Below are 20,035 nucleotides of genomic sequence, written 5' to 3'. Positions count from 1 at the left end.
CATTCGAGATCCAGTTACCAGGCCACCAAGCGCGGCTGATATTATGCAGACAGTTTACGCGGTTTACGAAGTCAGTTTTCGCGTCGTCACCGCATATGTGCACCAAGTTTCGCACCCGTACAGCAAGCAATACGGGTTTGACGTTTGAGTTGAAGATTCGGATTTTCGTTCGTAGAGAGATCTGGCGGGAGGGCCAGATGTTTCGGAGACTCGCAAACGCAAATCGGGCCTTTCTGATCCGGGATTTGATGTTTTTCCTGGTACCACCATCAGGTGTAATCTGGCTACCAAGATATATACTGGCCAGCACCATGAAACTGGAGGGATTTCCTGTGTTGATCTTCATCGACTTGGTCCTTCCGACATTGACTTTGAGATCTGCTGCCTTGGAACTTTCGGTGAGGTCGTCGAGTTTGCTCTGCATATCCGGTTGTGTTTGGGCGAGCAAAACAATATCGTCAGCCAAGTCAAGGTCGTTCAGTTGCTCTATTGTTGAAGGATTCCACATTCAGTTAAAGAAAACTTCCGGATATTACTTCCCACGGGAAGTTAATAACATCCGGAAGTTTCCGGACATTCCAAGCTGCTCACCATATGATGACAATGACGGACAGAATTTTACGTTTATACGGCGAGCATTCCATTATGAAGTTCCTTCATCCGGTAGTTGTTCCGGAACGACACAATTTTGCGTCGTGTTACTCAACTTAACGTTCGTGTTCGCAAACAAGACTCAAATTGGAGGAAGAGCATAATTTTACATGAATACATCTGAAATTTATGTAGTATGTATTAATCCAGACGTAACGCCTGAATTGAATTTAGCGTGTTGTTTTTACTCCAAAATTTTCAAACTCGACATCAGTGACTCACCTTTTAAACAAGTAAGGATAATATTTCTATTTTAACATTCCTTTAGACTAATTTTAAGCATTTTTACATTTTCTCCCAAACCCGTTGAAGAATGTTTTCCAGTGGACCAAACTACACAAAGTTGAAAACCAACCTCCGGCTGGCATGCAATCGGCTCAAGCTACTAGAGAAAAAGAAAACCGAGCTGGCCCAGAAGGCTCGCAAAGAAATCGCAGACTATTTGATGGCAGGAAAACCGGAGCGGGCCAAAATCCGAGTTGAGCACATAATTCGAGAAGACTATCTGGTCGAAGCAATGGAAATTGTGGAAATGTATTGCGATCTGATACTGGCTCGTTTCGGGCTGATAACGCAGATGAAAGAAATTGACGAAGGAATCGAGGAGGCGGTCAGCACCATCATCTGGGTGGCCCCAAGGCTGCAGTCGGATGTGCAAGAGCTGAAAATCTGTGCGGACATATTCGCCATCAAATACGGGAAACCGTTTGCTGATTCTGCCAGGGCTGCAGCTCCACCTCACAAAGTTTCGGACAAGGTGATGCATAAGTTGGCCATCCAGGCTCCCCCGAAGCTGCTAATTGAGAAGTACATCATCGAGATTGCGAAGATTTTCAACGTCGACTACGAACCGGATCCACTGGTGATGAAGGACGATAAGCCGAACGAGGCCAGTACCCTGATAGACCTCTCGGATCGGAACAATCTGGATGGAGGTGGACATTCAGGCGGAAGCGGTGGAGCAGGAGGAGGCGGTGGAATGCCAGCTCCGGTAGGTTTTATAGGATATCCCTTGCCACCAGCCATTCCACAGCTACCTCAGGATTCTTCGCAGGCGCCCTTCAATTATCCGGTAAATTCGTAGATTGAAAACATTTCTAAGTTTCACGGAATTGTTTAAACAATTTTCTATATCTCCCGTATTAGGGCCCTAGTAACAGTTTCGTTCCAGCTTCGGCTCCTCCACCGTTCAGCTACAACATCCCCCCGAATCCAGCAGGGCCTCCCCCATCGGAGGAGAAGGATTTGAACATTAATGCTAACTTTATCAATCAGGAGAAGAACAAAGGTCCGGACCCGGGTCCACCACCAAGCTATGCTTCGCTGAGTCCAGACGACAATATGCAGGTAAGCAGCTCGTGTCTTGACCCCACTTTTTGTCTAGTCCATTTTCTTATATGGTTTTACCCCATTCCTTCTCTCTGTATGTCTTTAAATGTCTTGATTTTCGGATTTTTGTGAGTACGACCCTTTTGCATTTACGCAACTCTTAACGCTTTAAATGTAAGCCTGTTTTTCAAACGGTCCTCATACACCCGTCTATAAATGACATTCGTTTCCCTCTTTTCTCCCCAGAATTCAACTAAACCCAAACCGCAGCCTCGCTCGAAGATTTCGCCGGACATGAACATGCCAACGCTGCCGAACGTGCCGTTCGATCTACCGGACGTGCCCTCCGGAAACGCCGATGGTGCTGGAGCCGAGGACAACGATGAAATTGATTTTGACGAGCTGTCGAGACGCTTCGAGGAGTTGAAGAAAAAGAAATACTAGAAAGAAGCGGACCGTGGAACTATGCAATGCTATTACTAATCTTAGAGCAGCTCATTTAGAAATGTTCGCAAAACACATAAGTCACTAGAACTCAGTGCTGGACGGAAACGAGTTAGCGATCGCCTACATTACCATAGTGTTCAGTTTTTTTTGATAAGGGAGGTTTGAGATATTGAATGTTGATATTACACCCAAACACTTGAACTCATTCCTAGGTAAGGAAAAATAGTTTGTTTAAGAGGCCAGAATATTCGAGGTAGCGATTCGCGGTCGATGTGCTATGTTTTTTCTGAACACTTCCATATTTGGGATTTGTAAAATCGCTTGGATTGTACTGTGAATTATATCCACTATGATTATTATTTGTGTTTTATGAAATTATTCGTTGAAAGAGTATATTTTACACGAAATAAATACTAACATTTATGATTAAGCTTAGCAGTATTTTTTTTACAGAATCCGAAACAAGTATAATAAATGTAGCTGAAACGTTTAGAGAACTGAACAGGACGCAGAGACGCATAGTCTTTTGCAAAAAAAGACACAGATTTAATTTCTGTGTACTCTTTAATTTAAAATTTTCATGAGGCAATCAAAAAGCGAAGTTTTTTGTGGAATGCGGAAAGCTGACACTAGATTAAAATCAAACGAATAAATACTCTTCCTCTTTATACACTTGTTTGCTCATGGAATTCACAGCGAATATGCTAGGTCTTCTTCTTCTGCACATTCGTCGTTTGGAGGATGGGCGTATGCAACATTGAAATGGGCAACCAAGGTTTTTTTCATTCGTCATTTTGAAAGTCATTAATTTTATACATCAAAAGATTGTTTTATCAATCATACAGATAAGGCTATAACAAGGCATTTTAAATGAAAATCTCAGTTTTTCATATTTTGTTTCATTCGACGTAATGAAACCTCATGCGAGAAATTTAAAACAAACATTTAAAATTACAGTCTCGTTTGAACTACGGTACGTTGCACATCGTGTGTGTGAGCTGAATTGAAATCTAATTTATTTTTCTTCTCTCCTTCCACACTCTATTGTCGAGCGGTGCAATGACCCACAACGATACACCAAGGTCATCGAAAAATGAAGTTCGAGTACGGAAATATCACGAAAATTATGCTGGGCCATATCTCGTTATGGCTGAAACAAATGTCGGGAATATATCTGCTGCGAAGATTGCTAAAAGTCTGGTGAAGAAATTTGGTGACGATTTTATTCGTGCTATGCCGGTTTCTAAAACCAAAATGAAAATTTTGATGCGATCGAGGGATGCTGCTAATGAAATAGCAGGCATCGGTACCTCAAATGAAGTGCGTTTTTTTATCCCCCAACGGCTGGTGGAGTGTCTGGGGGTAGCCTATATTGAGCCGGATATTTGTGATGAAGAATTGAAGTTTGCTAATGCTTACGATAAACGCAAGTCGAATCAAGTTGATAACCCGGAGATAGTTCATGCTCGTCGTGTGCTTAGAAAATTGGCTGATGATAAAGAGGAAGCCCTGTTTACGGTGATTTTTACTTTCGCTGGGCAGAATTTACCTACTCACATCGAGTTAAATAGAGTGCTTTATGCTGTTAAGCAATACATTTATCCTGTCCGCCAGTGTGGTAACTGCTGGCGCTTGGGACATGACAAAAAAGGATGCAAGAGTGCTAAACGCTGCAATCAGTGCTTGGATCAAGTGGGCGGCGAAGATCATGCGTGTGAAAATAGTGAGCCACAGTGCGTTAACTGTTTAGGCTCCCATCGGGCCAATGATCACAAGCTATGTCCGAAAATAATTCAAAAAAAGAAAACCGATAAAGAGCGGCGTGACACTTTTTCACAAGGACGTGTCGATTGGTTTTGTGGAACAAATTCAAATGATTCATCAAACTCACTACCTATCATCTCTCAACCAACAACAATATCCACCGTGGCAGTAGCTTGCCAAACAAATAATGTTGACAAGAATGGATCTAATCCTTCCAGCAAACGTCGTTATAATGTCGATTCGGACGATGAGCTTCCCCAACTTGAAGTTAACATTTCTGACGGGGTTTGCGATTCGATCCGATCGACGATTGAATCTACTGAGGTCATCGATATCGTTGCAGATGCTCTGGAAGTTCCTGAGGAAGATATTGAAACTCGACAAAAAATCCAGCAAATGGTTTTGGAGAGAATTTCAGATGTTGTTAGTGATAAAATGAAAGGCTATTTTGCTAATCTCAGATTATGAAAAAGACCACACCAAGCACTTTAACAACCACCGTTCCTCTGCAATGTCTACAATGGAATTGTAGAGGGATAAATAGTAAACGCTCATCCTTAATCCAGCTCATAAATACACATAATATCAATATTTCGCTTTTGAGTGAAACACATCTCGACAGTCACACAAACTTTAATCTACCGCAGCACACCATGTTTCGTAAAGATCACAGACGAAACTCGATGGGCGTAGCCATCGCGATTCGTTCAGAACTAAATCCCGTAGCATTTCCTATTGCACTGCCAGCGGATATTCAAGCCGTTGCCTGCCAGATCAAATACATCTCCGGGTTGATCACTATTGTATCTGTGTACATACACCCGCAAGCCAACATATCGCAGACTCAGTTTGAAAATTTTTTATCAACCGTTCCGAAACCGTGCATCATTGGAGGAGACTTTAACGCAAAACATCACCTATGGGGAAGCGAGCATGGAAACATACGTGGAGACCGTCTTCATCAAGCCATCGAAACATCTCATCTCGTCATTCTCAACAACGGTCAGCCAACTAGGTTTGATGTAAACCGGTCGTGGGGCGCAATTGATATCACGCTGGTTTCTTTGAGCCTTAGTTTGTGCTTCGACTGGGAGGTTTTGGATTCACCAAATGGAAGCGATCATTTTCCGATAGTTTTTCATTCGAGTACTACATGCGCGATGAAATTCTACTCTGGAATTAATGTTCGAAAAATCGACTGGGAACGTTTTGCCGGAAGCCTCGAGGAATCATTCGTCGAAAATGGAGAACCGGATAGCTTTGATGTCTTCTTTGAGCTGATTTGGCAAGCACTGCGCAGGTCCTGCCCATCAGTAAACTCGAACCACACCCGCCGAATACCGCAACCCTATTGGGACGAAGAGCTAACAGAAGCGAAGAAAGCCACCAGAGTTGCTTTCCGCGCTTGGAAACGGGAACTGTCAACCGAAGCTTACGAAGGGTACGCTAATACAGAACGAAGGTTCAGAAATTTGGTACGCGAGAAGAAGAGGAAAAGTTGGCAACATTTTTGTGATAGCTGTGATAGTTCTACGTCCCTCACAACCTTATGGAGGATGGCCAGAAGGTTCAAAGGACGCGGAGAGCCATCAAAAAACATCAGAATTTCGGACAATTTGGCCAACGATGTTTTGGACAAGTTGGCTCCCTCATCTGCCAAAAATCCACCCCCGGTTTTTCTACAATGTTCGTGTTGCTCTCAAACTGGTTTTCCATTCTCAGTATCGGATATTCAAGCTGTTTTGAAAACCGGTAAAGATTCGGCTCCTGGTTTGGATGGTGTTCCATATTCCGTCATAAATCGTCTCCCATGGGCGGCGCTTAGTCAGTTGCGAATAATCTATTGCCAAATTTTTGCTTCAGGAAGAATTCCGGAAAGCTGGAAAACCTATAAAATTGTACCGATTCCTAAAAGTGGCCATGATCCGATTTCTCCTTCTGCTGTTCGTCCAATCGCGTTAGCTTCATGTTTTCGCAAAGTGTATGAACTCATAATCAAAGATCGACTAGAACATTTCATCGAAAACAACAACCTGTTCCCTTCAGCTATCAACGGTTTTAGGAAAGGACGAGGAACAATGGATGCGTTGTTTCCACTGATTAACGAAGCTTCCTTAGCTTTGAAAAGAAGAGAGCATGTGGTGATATGTAGCCTCGATATCAAAGCCGCCTACGACAACGTGGAAATTAATGTTCTGGTCCGCGAATTACGCTCATTAACAGTCCCTGAATGTCTAGTAAAAAGTATCTTCCATCTGTTTGAAGAAAGGAATTTGTGCATTTCGAGTGGATTAGATTCAATATCTAGGACAACGTGGAAAGGCCTTCCTCAGGGATCTCCACTAAGTCCGTTATGCTTTAATGTTGTGATCAGTGGATTGATCAACAGTGTCCCTCCTGATGTGATAACCGTAAATTACGCCGATGACACAACAATTGCTGTAAGAGGAACCTCACTGGAGCATAGTTGCGAATCTCTCCAAAGGGCAGTGGATATAGTTGTGGAAAATATTTTCGACCTTGGGTTAGAACTTTCGCCGACGAAATGTAAGTGCCTCCTGATCTCGACACAACAATGCGATAATCCTCCAGAAATAAATATCGGCGGTTGCACTTTGGAATACGTCAGATCCCTGAGGTTACTCGGCATGTACCTCACACGAAATCTGTCGTGGTCGTGTCATATTAGAGAGGTACAGAAACGTACAGCTCCGTATCTTAACTTTTTACGAAGCATATCGGGCCAGTTATGGGGAGCACATCCAGCAGCATTGTTAGTTATTTTTAAGTCATGTGTGAGATCAATATTGGAATACGGTTCCATATTTATGACGGAGTTATCACAAAAAGAAGCCATTATTTTGGATAGACTACAATGGGCAGGAATTCGAATCTGTTTGGGCTCCACAAAAACCACCCACACAGGTTCACTCGAAGTGATGGCTGGTATTATTCCGCTGCAACAAAGAAGAGAACTTGCGGTCATGCGTTTTGTAAATAAAAGAGCGTCACTCCTTTCTTGGCATCGACAATATTCCAGACCGATCTTGGACGGTGGCTTAGTGGCTACGGGAATACACCGCGCAACAAGAATGCTTAACGAATTCATTCCACTTGAACAGCCTCTAAATAATCTCCCATGCTACATGTTCAACCGTGAAGTTGTAAGAACAAAAATATCCATTGATCTCACTGTTAAACGGTTATGTTTAGAACACCAGAACTCATCGGCAGCTGATTTGGTGTCAAACTATCTCTTGGAAGTGTATGCCAACGCGAAAATCTTGGCAACTGACGGGTCGAAAGATATTCAAGGCACAGGTTATGCTGTGGTAAATAACTTTGGAACACCTGCAGAAGGGATCAAACTCGACAGTAAAGCATCCGTTTATATGGCAGAGCTTCTGGCAATCAGGCATGCTGCGAAAATGATCGTAAGTCTTCCTGTTGCTCAGTATATTATTCTATCCGATAGTTTGAGTTGTCTCACGAGCCTGCAAAAAATCAACATCAATCAAAAATATCCCGTTGCTTGGTACGATATAAAAGAATCCATTCTTGAAGGTCAAAGAATGGGGTACGAAATCCATCTGATATGGGTTCCGTCTCACAGAGGTATTCCAATGAACGAGTTGGCAGATCAAGAGGCGAAAAGTGCGTGCATCAATGGTGGTACAGCAGATTATATTTTAACATCATTCGACATCCAGTTTCCGATTCGGCGTACAACAATGCACAAATGGCAAGCAAAATGGAATTCAGGAACTAAAGGACGTTTCTGTCACAGCATCATCTCTAACGTTTCGCTCCAACCATGGTTTAGTAGCTTGGATCTCAACCGCAGACAAATTGTAATCCTTTCCAAATTAATATCAAATCATTCACGACTCCCTGCTCATCTCACTAGGAATGGTATCCTATTGGATGCTACGTGTAGTTGTGGCGAATCCATCGCAGATCCTGATCACATTATCTTTGCATGCAGCAGATTTGAAAATCTTCGTAGACCTATTTGGCGAATTTTAATGAAAAAAGGAATTCCACCCGATATTCATTTGATACTTAAAAAGAAAGACATTGAATTATATAAAACGATAGCTAATTTTGTAATTGAATGTGAAATAGACATGTAAGTAGAACAGTAATCAACACTTGGCCGGTTATGTTATAGAGGTAAAGCCAATAAAAAATTAAAAAAAAAAAAAAAAAAAAAAAAACATTTAAAATTAAAATTTTCTTTCTCGAAGAGACGAATTAACGCAAAGTTTAAAACTTAAAAAGGAAATAATGAACGTGAATTAACGTTAAGAAATGAATCCATCAGCAAAAAACTTTCCCGAAAACAATGATTAATTTTTTCATTTTTCTTATTTGTTCAAAAATTTAAATAATAAAGGATAATTTAGAAAGTATTTTCTTCTGAAATTGCTAAAAAAGTCAAACTCCATAGACGCCAGGAATAATTATGACTTCATCTATGGATATAATAAAGAGGAATTTATTTCTTCAAAGCTTCATATTTCTGAAACCGGAAAATCTTGTCAAAAATTGAAATACTAAATCAGAATATAAGGATTTGAATTTAGTTTGAAATCGGTTTAAAATGTTTGGTATTTTGTTCTTCAATTGACTGATTTTATTGAAATCAGTTGATTTTTTTTCAAAAATCTTACAAAACCCAAGCCAATTTTAGGAACTATTTTGAATTTTTTTTAAGAATGAAGAAATCATCAGAATGAATATCGAAACAGGTTCATAATTTTATAATATTGATTATAATTTATTTGTATCTACATTCAATTTTGACGTTCTAGGCGTCAGTTGGCTGCACTTTACAGAAGTTTCAAAAAGCAACCAATCCCCGAATAAATTCTATAAAGTTTGTTAACTAAACAATCTACCGACATTTTCAGTATTTTTCATTTTTAAATATCAGAACAATATTTTTTTTAAGTGTAACATTGCGACGCCATGAGCCCTTCAGAAATAAACTGACATAGGGATGACGTTCATGCGTTTGTCAGTCAACAACTCTTTCAGAAGGGCGAGTTAAATTTACATGGAACGTAACCTCAAAGTGTCAGCCGCTTACCACACCCTCAGTGGTCCCACTAGCAGCTAGTGGTCCCACTGTTCTGCCTACTCTGCCTGCTTGCAACAATTGATGACGTCACGAGCTCCCAACCAACCCACCCAACACCCAACAGTGGGAATGAGGTTATGTGTTTCTATTATGCCGGCGGGAGTTCTTGATGCAAGCAACAAGTCGAATACTGGAAATTTAGAAAAAAACTTACTGGCACTTTTTTTTCTAAAATGAAAATTACGAGTCGTCCATTTTGATTAAAGCGTTCATATGAGTACAGTTTCACACGCAATCAATCAAACTGCTGCACCAATTACATATCTCGAGGGAGAAGTTTGAAAATTTGCTTCAGCAACGTTCACTGAGGCACTGATTTTCGAGGTAGCATCATCGGGACGATTTGACGTCATAATTTCAGCTGGTTTAACAGTTTCGTGACGTCATTATTTGGTTTTGATCCTACCTCGTTCCAGTGGTTTGCGCAGTAGCCACAGTTTCCACAAGATGGCGTCTTGATTACGAGGAAAAAACTGAACCCGAAGCGCGTTCCTTCACCAGCGAACATCGAAGCAGCAAAAAAAAAGAAGAACCAACTTCGCGAGATTTTTTCACCCCAGCAAATCGTAACGACGGGCTCCGCGAAACCAAACGAATTTCGAGTTTTGGAAGTGTACGGATTGCGTCGAAATTAGTGGCAATTGATAGACAGTGAACCGAGTCAAAGGCCGAAATTGAAATAAAAAGCGGAAGTGAATTGGTTGAGGAGGAAATTCGTGCGAAAATTTCGCTTTAGTGCATGGCTGGAGTGGGACATTTTTGTACCTAGTTTTCTTTTATTTTTTCCTCCAAAGCGAGGCTGCTGTGCGATTGCTTTGGGCGAGTTTGGCAGTGTGCGTGCGTTCATTGATCAAAAACACCGAAAAGGCGACGTGCTTTTGGGCGTTTATCTGGCCACGGTAGTGTGCGTGACGTAAACAGTGAAGATTTGACAGCAGATTTTTGGGTCGTTTCGCCAAGTAGAAAGTGACGCGCTTTTAATTTTCTCGAAAAAAAACAGTGATTTTATTTTATACGGGACTTGGATTTGGGAAAGTTTTACCTTTTGGGATTATGATAAAGTGCTATGGAATGCTATGTTAGAATATACAAAAGTGACAATGAACAGTTTTTCAAGCAATAGTTTGTAAAGTAGTAAAGTTTATGGGCTGAGCATCGATTTAGTGCTGTCTTTTTTGCTTAAAATGGAACGGTAGTGAAAGGCATCGATTTCACATAACTTTTTATAATGGCATACTATCAGATCGTCCAGACGGATGAGTTAAAGAATCTTTATCCACAATTAATCGATGCAAATGGGGGTATTCAGTTGGTGATGCAGGATGACGTCCAATTCGGATCACAACAGGTCATCTTGGCACCGGACCAGCAAGAATTGGTCCTAAATGAAAACAATCAGCACCAGTTACAACAAATAGTTTATCAGACACAACCTCAACAACAGGTTCAACCCCAGTCTGTCCAAGCTCAGCAATCTCAGCAGCAACAAGCTGAAGCCCACTATCTGATACAACAAGATGATGGTGCTCTCACCGATGCATTTGGGCAACAGAATCAGCCCCAGCAGATTTACTATTCGGAAGTTCCTAACGATGGTTCCCAGCAAATGATTCAAGCCAATATGGTCCATGAGCAGACCCACCAAACTACTTTGCACACACTGCAAACTCCTGCTGAACAGTTGCAGCAACAGCAATTGCAGCAGCAACAGCACCAGCAGCAGCAACAGCAACATCAGGTTCTGCAAGTTGTTCATGGACCGCGACCAGGTCAGCAAATAATTCTGAGACAACAGGCACAGGAACCTCCCAAGGTTCAGCAACAGCCTCAGCAGATTGCGATTCAGCCACCGCAACAGCACATATTAGCTCATCAGCAACCGACTCACGTTATTTTACATCAACCAGGTCATCAAATTGTACATCGTCAAGCACCGCAGCAGCAACAACAACATCAGATAATTTACGAGCATGTTCAACAGCAACCTCACGCTGTACCACAGAATATTCAACTGGCACCACAGCTAGTCCATCAGAATCAGCAACAATCCGTGACTCAGATGGCTCAACAGGCTCCACAACAGACTCAACGCGTCAGTATCCAGAAATTGACTCCACAACAACATCAACAGTACATACAGCAAATGCACCATCAACCGCAACTTGCTCAGCAACAAGTAATTCAGCAACAGCCCCAATTATTACCACAAGCCGGAGTCAGACCTTGCCTAATAATAACTAAACCCCAAAATCCCCAGGGTCAGCAAACAACCGTCACCGTGACGCAGCAACCTCAAGCTACTGGTCAACCTCCGGTTGCGCAAAATGTTGCTCGTATACGAAACTATCGTCCCCGAACCCCGAAAACTCCTCCCAGACCACGAAATGCTCCAGGATCGACACCGATCCCTGCTAACCCCCAAATACGCCCTCCAAGACCACCGGCAAAAGTCGTTACAGGCCCCGTCGTTCGTCAACCAGCAGTTCAACAACAGCAACAGCAACAGCAACCCCAGCTCCACATTCAACAGCAACCGCAAGCTGTCGTTGGCTCCCGTAACATCATTTTGACAAGTGGTGGCCAAAGGATCGTCGCTGTTAATCGTGCTCCACAACTTGTTTCAACGACATCCGCAACAGCCAAAGGAACTCAAATCAAACGGGTCGTAACCACAACAGCAGCATCCCAACCACCGCAGTTGGCTCCCGTTTCACAAACCCAACCTCAACAGCAAACGCCAGCAGAAGGCACACAATCAACCGGTCCGCTTCAACAGTCCCCGCAATCGACAGTTGCTAAACCCCCCGGATATTCCAACGATTTGGAGGACCTCGAAGACAGCATCCAAGCTGCTGTTCTCACGAAACAATCTTCAGGCGCCCAACCTGCGCAGCCAACCGAACAACAACCCGTCTATCAACAGCAACAACAACCGGGACCTTCACTTCAACAACAACAACCCAACCAACAACAATCTCAACAAGTTGTTCAACAACAGGCTCCCCAACCTACCCAACAACAAACACAATCACCCCAGGCCCAACCATCAATCTATGACGATCCCAACAATCTGATTCAACTGGGAAACGGTCAAACTATGACGGCCGCTCAGTTCCGCTCGTTCCAAGAGAAACAACAACAACGGCAGCAGGAAAACTTCCGGGGTGGTTTCACCCAACGGGGTCGAGGCTTGGTCGCTGCCCGTGGAATGGTCATCCGCAAAACAGTTCCCCTCAATCGCCAACAGCTGGCCCTGCAGCAGCAACAGCAGCAACAACAACAACAGCAATCTATGCAGCTCCAGCAGCAGCAACCTCCACACCTACAATTGCAACCGATCCAGCAGCCACCTCCGCCACCCCCACCTCAACCAGAACCGGAACTGCGCGAAAGCGCTAAAATGTTGGTCATCCTCCAGAGTGGTGAACAGCGCCTGATCACGTTTACCCTACCGAAAGAGAGCTGCACCGTACAGGAGCTATTGGAACAGGTGGGGGTCCAATTTTCACCGGACAGCAACATCCAGTGCATTTCCAACCCGGGTGGGGATATTGATTACATCGTTACCGTGGGCGTTACCATGCAGGAGACCACCGAATATCTCAAGGCTGCCGAGAATACCATCAAGAGTCAGCAGCAGCAGCAACTTCAGCAGCAGCAACAACAACAGCAGCAGCAGCAACAGCATGCGGTAAGTTTTTTTTAAAATGTTTCTACTTATACGTTTTATACTTATTTAAATCTACAGAGTGTAAACACTAACAATCTAAAAAAAAAAACATATACAATCAAATCGAATCAACTAATCAATAGTAACACTTTTCGTGTTCTTGGTTCTCAAGTGGAATTAAAAAAAACAAGAATAACTCAAAATGACTTCTTTAGACTTCCATACATTTTTTCAGTAAGTGGAACATGCCTTGGAAGCTGCTCGCTACTACAATTTTTCACAGTGTTTTCTTTACCAACGTCAAGGTTTTCACAACTGAGCCATTTCTCTGCCACCAGTTGCTCAAGGAGGGTCAGCAGAAGCAAAAAAAATCTCCAAAAATGTTCCAAATTTTTCCGTGAAAAAAGACCAAACCTCTGTCCCTGGAAGGACCCCTGTATGTTGTTTTTTGAGTGTTACTTCATGACCAATACTGTTAACCTTTCAGCAACGGAACCTCCGTGACTTACTGAAGACGTGCGCAGTAAAGCACTTTGGTCCAGATGGATACACAGCTTCAGTAGGCTTGAAGCTTGGCGAATTTCGCAAAATCTACCTTTTTTTTTTTTTTAACATAGGTTTGTTTATTAAGGCATTTTACTTTTTATAAAGTTTCGTTTTGCCGAGTGTATCACTTTCTTAATCTATGTTAGTAGAAGGGGGAGCCGTAATAGTCGCGGCGACTCAACTGTTAGATTAAAATTTAATTTAGGAGAGGGAAGGGGAACGTCTATATAGGGTTCACTATAAAAAAATTCCATCTGGGTACGCTGGTGGCTTCCTGTAGCTGAGGTTCCGATAGCTACTCCAGGTGATCGTCTTCCTGGCCAGCCTTCTGGTAGAGTTTGTCGGACCCATCGCATGAGAGGTTACTCTATTAATTAAACGAAGCCAAGATTAATAGGGTACATATACAGGGGGAAAGATGTGAAGGTAAGAGGACTAAACGACCGAGTCAGACATTTTAAGATATTTGTAGATAGGGTACAAATATTCAAGATCAAGTTTTGCCAAGATGTCTCGAATTGGAACACCAGGTGGTTTACGTCGGGCCCTAAGGGTATCCAGTAGCCAAGCCCTCGATCGATCAAACCGTTCACACGTCCACACAACATGATCAATGTCGTGGTAGCCATCCCCACAAACACAAACATTGCTTGTAACTAGTTGTATACGAAACAAATGCGCGTCAAGCCGGCAGTGATTTGACATGAGCCGAGAAACCACGCGAATGAAATCGCGACTCATGTTGAAATGCTTAACACATGCCTTCGTCGGAACCTTAGGGATAATCGTATGGAGCCAACGTCCCTTTGTGCCATTATCCCAGCTAGACTGCCAAGCGTTAATCGCTAAAGTGCGAGGTATTGAAAAATATTCATTGTAAGTTATTATCCTCTCAAAGATTTCACCTTGTAACGCGCCCACCTTAGCCAATGAGTCCGCCTTCTCATTGCCTTGTATAAGACAATGAGACGGGATCCAAGCTAAGGTAATCCTATACGAATTTTCGATCAGAGCGCCCAATATCCCTGAAATTTCCAGCAAAAAATGGGAAGAGCGCTTCATCAGTTTCATCGATCGAATTGCCTCAACGGAGCTGAGACTATCCGAATAGATGAAATAGTGGTCTGCGGGCAGTGTGCGAATGTGTTTCAAGGTGCAGTAAATAGCGGCTAGTTCAGCAGTGTAAACGGAGCATGGCTCTCGAAGCTTGAACGATGCTTCAAAGCCCTCATTATACACTGCGAAGCCAGTCGCATTGTCGATTCTAGAACCATCAGTAAAGAACATTTTTATAGGATCAATTTCACGTACTTTTGAAGCAAAGATTGAAGGAATAATGTTGGGTCGGACGTGATCTGGTATTCCACGGATGTCAGCGGTCATGGACAGATCGAATCTTATCAAGGAACTGCTACTCGGGTAAAAGTGACTCGTGTCCGAATTTAATAAAGAAGGATTTATTTCTAATTGACTAAAAGTTTTATAATTATTTACATATGTTACTTGCGGATTAATATTCATAAGCCTTTCCAAATTTTCTATCACCAAAGGATTCATAGTTTCACTTCGAATTAGGAAACGTAGCGATAAATCGAAGAACCGATTTTTCAACGGCATTATTCCCGCCAGTACTTCGAGACACAGCGTATGTGTCGACTGCATACAACCCATGGCAATACGCAAACAACGATACTGTATTCGTTCTAGTTTAATCAAGGGGGTATCCGCGGCTGACCCAAAGCAAAAGCTTCCGTATTCTATGACCGACAGTATCGTTGTTTGGTATAACCTGATGAGGTCCTGTGGATGAGCACCCCACCAGGTTCCAGTAATCGTTCGAAGAAAATTGATTCTCTTTTGGCATTTTTGTGTCAAGTACCTAATATGTTTACCCCAGAGGCATTTAGAGTCGAACCAGACACCCAAATATTTAAAACTAAGAGATTGAGTTAGAGTTCTACCCATCATAAGGAGCTCTATTTGAGGAGGGGAATGCTTCCTTGAAAAAACTACTAACTCGGTTTTACTAGGTGAAAACTCGATACCTAGATTCCTGGCCCAATGTGATAAGTTATTTAGAGTTTCTTGCAAAGGAGGTTTTATTTGAGTGCCTGTTTTACCTGTGATGTGAACAACACAGTCATCCGCAAGCTGTCGTAGCGTGCAATTTTGTGCGATACAAGCATCGATTTCTCGGATATAAAAGTTGTATAGCAGGGGGCTTAAACATGAGCCTTGGGGTAGACCCATGTAACTAATGCGTTCAACGTTGGTTTCTCCATGACTAAAATGCATAATTTTTTCAGACAACAGGTTGTATAGAAAATTGTTCAATATTGGTGAAAGTCCGCAAGAGTTAAGATTACTTGATAGCACTTCCATGGACACCGAATCGAATGCCCCTTTGATGTCCAGAAATACTGCCCCCATCTGCTCTTTTTGGGCAAACGCCAATTGAATGTCTGATGAAAGTAATGCTAGACAGTCGTTCGTACCCTTGCCTCTACGGAATCCAAATTGTGTACTTGACAACAGGTTGTTTGATTCAACCCATTTATCCAGCCGAAAAAGAATCATTTTTTCGAGCAATTTCCGGAGACACGAGAGCATTGCAATCGGCCTATACGAATTGTATTCAGAAGCTGGTTTTCCCGGTTTTTGTATGGCGATGACTTTCACTTGTCTCCAGTCATGCGGAACAATGTTCAGCTCCAAACACTTATTGAATGAATTCAACAAGCGTTTCTTAGCGGTATCTGGCAGATTCTTCAACAAGTTGAATTTGATTCTGTCCAGTCCAGGAGCTGAATTGTTGCAAGACCAGAGCGCAAGTGAAAGTTCGACCATCGAGAATTGATCCTCCGTTTCGGAACTATTCTCTGTATCCCGATAGTGTCTCTGAGCTGGTGCTGCGTCCGGGCAGACCTTTTTCGCGAACTGTGTCAGCCATTGACTTGAACTTTCTTCAGTTTCGTTCGAAGGAGTGTGATTTCGCATGTTTCGTGCCGTTCTCCAAAGCGTGTGCAAAGACGTTTCTCGAGATAACCCATCCACGAATCGCCGCCAGTACCCCCGTTTCTTGCCCCTGATCAAGTTCTTGAACTTGCGTTCCAAGGCCAAGTAACGTTGGAACTTCTCTGGCAATCCGGTTCTGCGAAACTCAACAAACGCCTTGCACTTATCAGTTCGCGCGCGCGAGCAATCTCCATCCCACCACGGAGTGGGAGGCCGTTTCTGTATCGTCGAGCTTTCATTCCGTCTGACCTGTGCCCCGATTGCACAGTCCACAATTGTCCCGGAAATAAAACTGTACTCTGCCTCCGGAGGCAGTTCTTCTGTTGAGTCAATGGCTTCAATGACGTCCGATGCATACTTTTTTCAATCTATATTCCTTGTGAGGTCATAAGGAATATTGATTTCTTCGGGTGGACTACGACCACTGATGACAGAAATATTGATAGGCAAATGATCGCTTCCCTGAGGGTCTTGGATTACCTTCCACGTACAATCCAAACTCAGAGAGGAAGAAGCTAAAGAAAGGTCTAAAATACTATGCTGTGATTGGGATCCATTAATTCGAGTCACTTCCCCATTGTTTAAAACAGTCATGTTGAAGTCGTCGCACAGCTCATAAATAATGTTAGCACGTTCATCATCACGTGAGCATACCCCAGCCCACGCCATGGGAGTTAAAGTCTCCCAGAACTAGCCGGGGTTCTGGGAGAAGTGAAATAATATTCGCCAATTGGTTCCGGCTAACGCTTGAAGATGGCGGAATATAAACCGAGGCTAGACAAAGGTCTTAGAATACGGTGACTCTTAAAAACGGAGTCACTTCACGTCACTCGCCTCGCAGAATAAGCCCCTTTGTCTCCCTAACCTAAATTCACATATGGTGGAAAGAGAAGCATATTGTTTGGCAGATTTGACAGCTCGTTTGAAAGCTCCAGCAGAGCCTTCAACTGTTATAAAGACATCAAAAGTCTACATCTAGGGGCTTTTTCTATTGATGAGTGCAACAATTGCGCTTAAATTCCTTTTTAAAAATCATTGAATATAGTGTTTTAAAACTTCTATGAGTATAAAAACAAGTTCATATCAGTTTTAAAAAAATGTTCTTATATTTTGAAACTCAAAATTAACTTCAAAAGTGTGTATATTACGTATAAAAATTTAAAGAGGAATGCATCAATACGTATACATGAATAATGGGCCTTATTCTGCGAGGCGAATGAAGTGACTCGGAGTCACATTAGTCGTAGTCACGTGACTCTAGTCGGGGTATTCTGAGAGGCGACTCACTTTAGGTGACTACACCCAAAATTCAGCCTTTGTGCCAATGGAGTGTAGTCAATTACATAGCATCATTGGTACAAGAAGATAACGCGATCGGTGCTGATTCGATTTGCTCCCACCGGCATTAATCTCCCAAGTTAACCGAATTGCGTATGTCTGAAAGAAACAAAATAAAAACGCTTTCACGTCCCTCCCTATCGCATCATAAGACGAAGAAGGATGGAAATAAATACCGGCCAACACCAGGCAGCCAGCGAACCGAGCACTGTGCGTGTGAATGTAGCAAAAGCAACAACAAAAACATCCTTCTAATTCAATCCCTTCAAATAACCACGGCCGAGCTGTGCGTGTGTATGCAGTAAAAGCAACAACAACAAAAACATTCCTTCAATTCAATTCGCCGGCAAACAACCACGGCTAAGCTGTGCGTGTGTATGTAGCAAAACCAACAAGAATATATTCCTTCAATTTACCGGCAAACAAGCACCGGCCAAGCTGCCCGGCTTTAGCAGCTGTGTATATGTAGCGTGTGTATGTAATAGCAGGCAGTAAGCAAAGCACAGTTCTCATTCAATGGGTTTCCCGTTTCCTCCACTCCCGTTCCCTTTCCCGTTTCCATCGCAAGACAAATGAATACCTTGAAAGGAGGCCAAACGCCGGGAAGCCACTGTCGTGCGTTTCTTTTGTGATTGATCGGTGGCAGAATGCCTATGACAAATATCCCTCTTCCTGCATGAAGCTCAAATAGTACACTGGTTAAGATGTCGGTCTGGCAAGACCATTTGATTAGTGATTTGAGTTCGTTTCTCCCTACGGGCGCTGTGGCTTATATTTTTATTTTCTTGTTTCTGGGATGAATTATCCAATAGGAACGAAATCCCATAAAATGTTTTTCTTGTTTTGCTTGAATGTAGTGGTCATGCATCATTTTAGTTGGGAGCCGAGTCCTTATGCCAGTTACGGTTTTTCAAACATATCATCTTCGGCACAGTGCACATTTCAACGCATTATCGGCACAGAGATGTGCTAAATAGGCATTGGATTTTTGCAACCTCTTCTATGGGTGTAGTTCATTGCCTCGGTGGCTTGATGTTCATTTTGACGTTCCAGAGGCAATGAACCAGTTTCATCGGGTTCACCATGCGAACTGTCAAACATGTAGGAACATTCAAAGCAGGTAGTGTAATATTCAATTTCTTGGATGACGTCACATTCATGAAGAATTTAAAAATAATGCATTCAATTTTTATGTAACCAAACCCAATGTAGGACTTCAATAAAACAAAACAATCTTCTTCGAACATGCTGTAAATTCCTAAGCAAAATTGAAATTGTCTTTCGTTCCAGTTGTGGTTGAGAATTGGAATTTGCGTTTATGTACGCATAAAAAGGTTAAATAGCTATAGAGAATTTCAAATAAAAAGATGAAATACAGATTTACATTTAATTACAGATTTGAAATTAAAATAAATATTTTTCAGATTCAGATTTCAAAATTCATATTGTTTATTAATATTCAGAATCAAAAGTTCAGGCCAAGATCAAAGTCTTTCGGACATTTGAATTTGAAGATTGGATGCAATTTTTAGTTAAAACAGAGGAATATTTTTTTATGATTGCGTTTGTTTTGGACTGGTTATAACAATTGGGTTTTTAAGATAATTTTAATATTGAAGATTCTTTTTTAAAGTACTATAAAACAAACATATATAGCATTTTCAGTATTGATTTTCTTAAATATGATGTTTTAAATGTCTAGAAAGGCATCTCAACCTTTATTGTTATCACACATTTGAAAATGTTGTTATTTTACAAACTAAGCTTTTTATATATTTAACGAATCACCAAAATTGTTCAAGAATTACGCATGAAAACACTCTGACAGTTGCTGTTTGAAATTGAATTTCAGAAAATTTATACTCAAAATTGTTTTTTTTTAATTAGAAATAGTTTTATTAAGTCTAATAACTCGTAAAGTTTTGTTGGGCCGAGTATTCACTTCACTTGTGTTGTGTTAGTAAGAAAGGAATAAATTTTGTTTGATTAGAGCAAAGGGATGAGGATTTTATAGGATCGCTCTCGAGAACAGATTTCCCTTTCGGGTCGGTGCGGTGGTGGCTTCCCGTATAGCGAATTGCTCAATTTGTGAATTATAAATATACTCCGATTGACAAAAGAAGGAACTCAAA

General features: G+C 42.0%; 2 protein-coding genes across 6 annotated transcripts in view; both read left to right on the top strand.

The window, feature by feature from the left end:
- The first annotated feature begins 796 nt into the window (after window positions 1–796).
- LOC129754619 (IST1 homolog) lies at window positions 797–2,857 on the top strand. Of its 3 annotated transcripts, none has more exons than XM_055750782.1 (4): window positions 797–884; window positions 964–1,723; window positions 1,798–1,998; window positions 2,263–2,857. In XM_055750782.1, exons 2-4 carry the CDS (start codon window positions 965–967, stop codon window positions 2,422–2,424), a joined length of 1,122 nt encoding a protein of 373 aa, XP_055606757.1. In that variant the 5' UTR covers window positions 797–884; window position 964; the 3' UTR covers window positions 2,425–2,857. The 3 variants fall into 3 exon arrangements, with proteins under 3 accessions (XP_055606757.1, XP_055606756.1, XP_055606755.1); XM_055750781.1 differs by having other exon boundaries at window positions 2,251–2,857; XM_055750780.1 differs by having other exon boundaries at window positions 2,227–2,857.
- A 7,022-nt stretch (window positions 2,858–9,879) lies between these two features.
- Window positions 9,880–20,035, top strand: part of LOC129751286 (uncharacterized) — a 41,263-nt gene continuing 31,107 nt past the window's right edge. Inside the window, exons 1-2 of one of the 3 annotated variants that reach the window (XM_055746689.1) lie at window positions 9,880–11,510; window positions 11,592–13,025. In XM_055746689.1, coding sequence (XP_055602664.1) covers window positions 10,563–11,510; window positions 11,592–13,025 — 2,382 coding nt within the window. In that variant the 5' untranslated portion in view covers window positions 9,880–10,562. Of the gene's footprint in view, window positions 13,026–20,035 lie in introns of all 3 variants that reach the window. The other 2 variants (XM_055746690.1, XM_055746688.1) reach the window with 2 other exon arrangements.

The sequence above is a fragment of the Uranotaenia lowii genome, chromosome 3 (assembly GCF_029784155.1).
Source record: "Uranotaenia lowii strain MFRU-FL chromosome 3, ASM2978415v1, whole genome shotgun sequence".
NCBI classification, from domain to species: domain Eukaryota; kingdom Metazoa; phylum Arthropoda; class Insecta; order Diptera; family Culicidae; genus Uranotaenia; species Uranotaenia lowii.
The sequence above is the reverse complement of the archived record's forward strand: the minus strand, read 5'-3'. Positions and strand labels throughout refer to the sequence as shown.